The 8,491-nt window shown below is 37.4% G+C and overlaps 1 protein-coding gene across 2 annotated transcripts in view; it reads right to left on the bottom strand.

Annotated features, from left to right (window-relative positions):
• Positions 1 to 4,502: 4,502 nt before the first annotated feature.
• The window catches only part of ACTR6 (actin related protein 6), a 32,157-nt gene continuing 28,168 nt past the window's right edge, over positions 4,503 to 8,491 (bottom strand). For both annotated transcript variants that reach the window (XM_059936746.1, XM_059936745.1), the window contains exon 11: positions 4,503 to 5,782. In XM_059936746.1, coding sequence (XP_059792729.1) covers positions 5,653 to 5,782 — 130 coding nt within the window. In that variant the 3' untranslated portion in view covers positions 4,503 to 5,652. The remainder of the gene's footprint in view (positions 5,783 to 8,491) is intronic.

Below are 8,491 nucleotides of genomic sequence, written 5' to 3'. Positions count from 1 at the left end.
GTTGTTCAGCAATGCTTGAAATGTTTATTATTTAATTCGAATGACATATCCTATAACATTCCCTAATGGAGCCTACTTTGATCAACATACACTATTGATACTCTTCAATTAAACTTGTTTACAAAGTATCAATAAAATGACTTCTGAATGTTTTTTTTTTTTTAATTTAATTGGAATATAGTTGCTTTACAATACAGCCACTATGGAGAACAGTATGGAGATTCCTTAAAAAACTAAAAATAGAACTACCATATGACCCAGCAATCCCACTACTGGGCATATACCCTGAGAAAACGGTAATTCGAAGATACGTGCACCCCAATGTTCATAGCAGCACTATTTACAATAGCCAGGACATGGAAGCAACCTAAGTGTCCATCGACAGATAAATGGATAAAGAAGATGTGGTGCATATATACAGTGGAATATTACTCAGCTACTGAATGGTTTTTGAAGGTTCTGGGGCATTAATTCCTAAAGAGAAACTCCTATCCTAGCAGTGCCACTCCACTGAGTGACAGCTCCAAACAGTTATTAGGCTTTAAAAAATTCCTGAGGGTATTGTCATTCAATTTGAGGCTAAGCCTTTTTGAGGAAATTAAGGGCAATGTATTTTTTTCCCTGTGTAAATAAAATCCATTTCCAATCATTGAAAAGCTTACCTCCTATTAGAATATTCAGTAAATTATGTTCATGACAATTAGCATCCTGATTCATAGTGCTTAAGACTGCTTAAACTTCTTAGATTATTCACATTTTTTAGGTCCTATCCAGGTAAATAAAAGATTTTTTAACTCAAAGAAATAAATGTTGAGATAAAACTTTTCTCTCATATAATTTATACACATAAAGAATGTTCAAGACTGAAAGCCATTCTTGAGACCTTTTTTCTGTGCAATTGCTTATGTGCTAAAAAGGTTTTTGAACATAAAAATCAAAAGGTTGCTGTTACAGATAAACTCTGTCACTTAACAACTCTGTGACCAGTGATACTATTAGGCAACTCTTTAGTCATGGGCGTAATAATTCAACATTTGATTTACGCCATCACTTCACTTCTGGCTGGTGCCAGGCGTATCATGCATAGTCACTCATAAACCAGGTATGAATGTTTTCTCTCTGGTCAGATGTGGGTTGAGGGAAAGGTAAATGGTGTAGGAAGAGTAAATGCTCTAAGTGTGAGCTCATGTGATTAACTTGCCCATCCTGAGTCCAATCTTGTATAGACCACTTCCACTTGACATGGCATGCCGCTGGGCAAGCCTAACCTGCACTGGGGAAGGGAAATGATGTCAGAGAGCAGAACTGACAGCAGCATTTCCGGCTGTTCAATTTGCATGAAGATACGGCTGGAGATGACAGCTAATGTTTTGACTAGAGGATCAGAGACTTGAAGACTACGAGATAAGAAACCTGGGAACCAGAAGCTTTAGAAAAGAAGTATGTGGAGGGACATATCAGAATAGGCCCCAAGCTTCCCTGGTGGCGCAGTGGTTGAGAGTCTGCCTGCCAATGCAGGGGACACGGGTTCGAGCCCTGGTCTGGGAAGATCCCACGTGCCGCGGAGCAGCTGGGCCCGTGAGCCACAACTACTGAGCCTGTGCGTCTGCAGCCTGTGCTCCGCAACAAGAGAGGCCACGATAGTGAGAGGCCCGCGCACCACGATGAAGAGTGGCCCCCGCTTGCCACAACTAGAGAAAGCCCTCGCACAGAAACGAAGACCCAACACAGCCATAAATAAATATTAAAAACAAAACAAAACAAAACAAAACAAAAAACTTAGTATTCCTATTTCCAAACCCTTATTTAAAAAAAAAAAAAAAAAAGAATAGGCCCCAAGTGGGAGGCTATTTGTGTCCTGTGTGAAAGCTTATCAAAAGGCCTCTTCTGTGGGGAAGGCTCTTAGGTGGAGATGGCCTATACTGTGGATATTGATTAGCCTCTTTCCGCAGCCATCCCAGTGCTTGCTGAATTGTGTTACATTCTGGGAAAATTCCATCAGCTTAGTTTTTCAGTCTTTAGCAGTGTCCTTTCTGCTGTTCAACCCATAGATTAAGCATAAGTAACCCTATTTTTAATTTCTAAGATTTATCTTTGTTATAGCAACCTATTTTTGAAGTATAGTTGAATTACAATGTTGTGTTAATTACTGCTCTACAGCAAAGTGACTCAGTTACACATATATATTCTTTTTCATTATGGTTTATCACAGGATATTGAATATAGTTCCTTGTATAGCAACCTATTCTTGTTGCAATAGATGCAATTGCCTCACCAATCTCTTAGAGAATGTTACTTATAAAACTTTTTAAACCTTATTCCATAAGGGGACTTTTTTTTTTTTTTTTTTGCCACACCACACGGCTTGCAGGATCTTAATTTCCAGCTTGAACCCAGGCCACTGCAGTGAAAGCACCGAGTCCTACCACTGGACCGCCAGGGAAGTCCCCCAAGGGGTCATTCTTGATTGTTGGACTTGGTGCCCCTTTGATGGTGTTAAGTATCCCTCAAACGTTTAATGTTTGGTTGTTTGTTTTTTCATTTATGAATTCCTATTTACCTGTCTGTGAATATAAGTTCTAATTCTGGTGCCTTTTCTGGCAAGAGGAAGGTGTGCTATAAGCTCCCCAGGGCTCTGCCCTGTCAGAATTCTAATTAGGTCTGAGCTCTTGTCTTTAGCCAGAGGTCTGTGCCACAATCAACTGTTCCCTTAAAAAAATTGTTGTTTTACTCTGATGCTCTTAGTGGATATGACACTATTTCAGGTTCTATTCTGTTTCTCTCTCCAACCCTTACATTTCAACTCTCTCACTGCTGAGCCTCCATTCCAAAAAGGGAGTCGGGGGAATTCCCTGGCGGTCCAGTGGTTAGGACTTGATGCTCTCACTGCCGGGGCCCCGGGGTTGGATCACTGGTAGGGGAACTAAGATCTTGCAATCCAGGCAGCACAGCCCCCCCCCCAAAAAAACAGGGAGTCGGGCTCAGTGTTTCTAATTCATTCTTTTACTGTCTAATCCATGATCTCCTCTATTTGTCCTGAATTAAAACGTCTCTGGAATTGCTCTTACGTCTCTAGTAGATTCCTCCTGCCCTGATCTGGGACATAGGTTTTCTTGTTTCTCTAACAACCTAATCCCATTTGTTTTCCATCTTTTAGGAATTCTTCCACATTTGTTCATCAGTGGCACCCTTTTTATTTCCTAGAGTCCACTTAAGGATTTACTCTACTATCAAAATATAATATGAACTATTTCATGCACACAATAAAGATTCTAATGTAATGAATACCCATGTGCCCACCAACCCAGCTTGAGAAATAATATATCACAAAAAGCACTGAAGTAAGTGTTCCCTGTGCATTCCTCCACTAGAAATGTTTAAAGGGATTTCGGACAGGTAGAGAAGTAGGTGAACATGATCAGTTTGCCACATCAAGCCAATCACCACTGAATTTAAAAATTCAAAACCAAGATAGAAAAGTGTTGGAGGGGCTTATCCTATCTTGATTAGTCATTGATGTAAACCCTAATCCTCTATTGTCTTAAGGTGTATATTATGCATGGCCAATGCTAGAACACTGTTTCCATGCATGCAATTTGCAGCACAAAATTATAAACTCTAATGTGGCTAAGTTCTCGCTCAATACTTCTAGTGAATCTCAAATTAGGATCTTTAACATCTTTCAAAAATAGATAACTTTGTTATTATTTAGAGCTAATGTTAAATGTTCTCTTTGAAGTCAACTTACTGTATAATATTAAAACATTATCTCTAGCAATAAAGTTTCAAAATTAGGCAGGTGTTAAAATTGATGGGAGCTTCAAGGCTAGAGATAAACGATTAGCATCTATGTTCATTAATTTCAGAAATGAATTTTTAGTGTCTCAAAAATGAGCACTATGAGACCTACACCGTAAACAGAAATTAGTGTACTGTAGTAAGCATGTGACACACACATTATTCTCAGCGGAACACAATGGGAAACTTCAAGTTAGGGCATGTTTTGGAAATGCAGCTTTGAGGAATGCCCCAGTTCCTCATACAAAAAACATCTTGGTTGTTGATGATAGTATTCTGCCTGCAAGATGAGGTCCTGGTAAGTCAAGGAAAGCCCTTTAAATGGTGACTTACCTTTATACCTCTAATTGCATCACCCTGAAATTCTAGCACAGTTACACTGTTACACTGTATGGTTGCAGAAACTTCTTTTATGCCACCAGCATCTTTTTGCTACACTCTCCACAGATTATATGCTACTACCTGGGTATCACACAAATACAATCAATTTGCAACTCTGCAATGATAACAAGTAACGTAACTAGCCTAGGTCTAGGAAGGACTGACCAGGCCCTAACCTAATACAGATCTTCTTTGATTAAGTCAAAACTGCATTTACTACACCTCACCTACCAAACATCATAGCTTAGTCTAGCTTACCTTATACGCGCTCAGAATGTTTACATTAACCTAGAGTTGGGCAAAATCATCAAACACAAAGCCTATTTTATAATTAAGTGTGGAATATTTCATAATTTATTGAATATTGTGCTGAAAGTGAAAAACAGAATGGTTGGTGGGTACAGAATGGTTGTAAGCATATTGGTTGTTTACCCTGACTGGGACCTGTGGCTCACTGCCGCTGCCCAGCATCACAAGAGAGTAACATACCAAATACCGCTAGCCCAGGAAAATATTAAAGTTCAAAATTTGAAGAACAGTTTCTAATGAGTGCATACTGTGTTTGCACCATTGTAAAGTCAAAAAATCATTAAGTCGAACCACTGTAAATCAGGGACTGTCCATATAATCCAAATATAATTGTAGTGGACAGCTCTTTCACCCTGCCCAGCATCTGTCTCTTCACCTTAATTTTCCTTTGGGAAACTACCTTCTTTCACTCTAGGCTATCTTAGTAGGGCTGTTAAAATCCCTGAAGCCATGGGGTAGGCACATGATCCAAGCTAAGGTAAGAGATTGGCAGGAATTTGATTCATGAGCCCAATGACACAAGAATTTCATCCTAAAAAATGGTATAGTATTTTTATGAGTGAAATAATACATTTCTGCAACACAGTACTGACCAAAAACACTTTAATAAATTGGCTTTGGTCTTCATCCTTTCAAACTTAGGCTAAGTAAAAAATAAACATTACATACACATAGATTAGTTTTTCCAACTTTAGTATATACAAATAAAAATGACAATTTAAAGATAAAATACTTAGTTCTAAAAGAAAGAGAGAAATCATATCAGCCTGAAAATACTCTGGCCAATTCCTAGTCAGTCACACAAAACTACCTTCTAAGGAAACCTGACCACTGAGACAGTTAAGTTTGTGCTTTTAGCCATAAAGTATTAAACTTAAAATACACTTACTCTTTCATCTTCTAATGAAAGATAACTCAGTCTCGGAAACAGCATAAGCATTGTTATAGTAAGTCTAGCTCCTAAATGAAAATTTGGGCTGAGTTACAGTTTACTTACTAACCTAGCTAAGAAACCGTTGAAAATCAGCCATGGATCAAAGTATTTACATAAGTTCAAGATGTTATCTTATCTTAGGATGAAAGGTAACACAGGTCCTTAACTTCCTTTAAAAAGAACATTGAAAATTAAACCTTTGCCACAGTCAAAACTTTCAGAAACGTTTCTTAAATATCAAATTTCTCTTCACAGACGCTATGTCCATTTTCTTCATAATCTTCTCTTGTTACCACCATATCTTCAAAATCATCATTCTCTGATATCAATTTTCCACCTTCCCAGGCATAAGTAATAGGGCTAAAAATAAAGGTAAAATAAGTGAACCCAGATGATTTTACAGAACTGAAATGCCAGAAACATTAATTAGTAACTAAAATGTGGCAATCTCTACCCAACCTGATTTAACAGAAGATCATTTAAAGTGTGAAAATAAGCATAAACTTCATAGGAGTAAAGCAAACTCGGAAAGGAAAGTTGGTCACCACTACAAGTAAGTGTTCTTTTTATTTTCCCTGTGCCCTGAATTTATGGACCTTCTACCTCTAATAAAAAACAAGAATACAAGCAAAGTACAAAAAATGCATAAAAAGAAAAACACTGTAATAACTGAGTCTAACTTTTGTACGTGACAAAGATATGTCATCAAATCAATTCACCCAGCAACCAATGAAATAGATATTTTAACTCCCACTTTATAGATATGGAAAATGAGGTTCAGAGAGGTTAAAACTGAAACTAGGATTCAACTCGGAACTGTTTTCACACATTCTGTGCTTTTGTTCCTATACTTTGTTGCCTCTAATAAATGAGACATTTAAAAAACACAGTGCATGATAAACCTGCTACATGGTAGGACATGGTCAATAAGTAAAATTAGAGCACATCAAACTTTTAGTTTAATTTTATGTACAACCAAGGTAACTGGTTGTAATTCTGTGTAATTGGTTGAATTTGTGTATTTCTACTTCTACTCTTCCTCTCCCCCAATTCAGTTTTAAATATGAAAATGATAAAGAAAAAAGTGTTTTCCTTACTATATTACATTTCCTAACCTTAAAAAAACCTAAATATATATCTATCTATAAAAGCAGATGTGCAATAAAGATTTGATGAATAAAAACTATTTCTATAGATCCCTTGTCCTGTAATGTATGCATGACTTACACTTAAAATGCAGGATAAAAATCCAATATGCTTCATATTCTAAAGAGTATATGAACATTAATGCTGATAAAAATCACTCCAATATCTAATGGTAATTTATTCTTTTATCTGATAGCTATAAAATTAAGTGATCAGATGAGGGCCTTCTATTAACTGCAATTGATTTTGAAAAATTCTTCTTTAGCTTTAAAACAAAACTCTAAAATTAAAAATCAGGTATGTGGGGTCTTGTTTGCAACTCTGCCACTTAAAACAGTGGAGCAGTGACGGGGGATTATTTAGACATAGATTTGGTGAGAACTTCTGCCTCCAGGGAAAGAGAACTGAATTTTAGTCTGGTTACTGCTATTAACTTATCATAAGATCTTTGCTAACTCATGAGCCTCTGTTTATTTACAAATAAGCACACAGAAGAGGATGATCTATAAGCCTTTCTTACAGCTCTAAAATTCTACCTTAATTATCTGCTTTGTCTTATAAAACAGGATAAGGGGTACATATAAAAGAGTTTTGAATTTAAAAAAAAAGACTACTTAAATGTAAAAGTTTATTTTAAGTATTTTAAATTATTCTAAAACATTCCAAAACACCTTACCAATTGACATAATTTATCTTTGTTAAATTCTCATATTTCTATTCTTCATAGAAACTCTCAAGAAATGTTATATCTCAGATAAATTAAATAGATAAAGTTTTTAAAATTTATTATATTTTATTTTTTATTTCTTTTTGGCTGCATTGGGTCATCGTTGCTCTGTGCGGGCTTTCTCTAGTTGTGGCGAGTGGGGGCTACTCTTCATTGCGGTGCATGGGCTTCTCATCGCGGTGGCTTCTCCTGTTGCAGAGCACAGGCTTCAGGCGCACAGGCTTCAGAAGTTGTGGCACGTGGGCTCAGTACTTGCAGTTCGTGGGCCCTAGAGCCCAGGCTCAGTAGTTGTGATGCACAGGCTTAGTTGCTCCGCAGCATGTGGGATCTTCCTGGACCAGGGCTCGAACCCGTGTCCCCTGCATTGGCAGGCGGATTCTTAACCACTGCGCCACTAGGGAAGTCCCAAATCGAATAGATAATAACCTAACTGCTTTGCCTGTAAAAAATCTCCAAGTAATGAGGACTGATTCACTATAGGGAAGTGATCGTACATTAACTGAGCACCCATTATGTACCAGTCATAATGGATGATACTTCACATACTTCATCCCCTTTAATCCACTGAAAGTAAAGTTTATCACTTCTTTTTTTATTTTAATTTTTAAATTTTATTTTATTTTTTTATACAGCAGGTTCCTACTACTCATCAATTTTATACACCAGTGTATACATGTCAATCCCAATCGCCAAATTCATCACACCACCATCTTCACCCCCCCACGGCTTCCCCCGCTTGGTGTCCATAAGTTTCTTCTCTGTGTCCCAACTTCTGCCCTGCAAACCGGTTCATCTGTACCATTTTTCTAGGTTCCACATACATGCGTTAATATACGATATTTGTTTTTCTCTTTCTGACTTACTTCACTCTGTATGACAGTCTCTAGATCCATCCACGTCTCTACAAATGACCCAGTTTCATTCCTTTTTATGGCTCAGTAATATTCCATTGTATATACGTACCACCTCTTCTTTATCCATTCGTCTGTTGATGGGCATTTAGGTTGCTTCCATGACCTGGCTATTGTAAATAGTGCTGCAATGAACACTGGGGTGCATGTGTCTTTTTGAATTATGGTTTTCTCTGGGTATATGCCCAGTAGTGGGATTGCTGGGTGGTATGGTAGTTCTATTTTTAGTTTTTTAAGGAACCTCCATACTGTTCTCCATAGTGGCTGTATCAATTTACATTCCCA

The sequence above is a fragment of the Balaenoptera ricei genome, chromosome 10 (genome assembly GCF_028023285.1).
Source record: "Balaenoptera ricei isolate mBalRic1 chromosome 10, mBalRic1.hap2, whole genome shotgun sequence".
Taxonomy (NCBI): Eukaryota; Metazoa; Chordata; class Mammalia; order Artiodactyla; family Balaenopteridae; genus Balaenoptera; species Balaenoptera ricei.
This window is presented reverse-complemented; position numbering and strand designations above follow the sequence as displayed.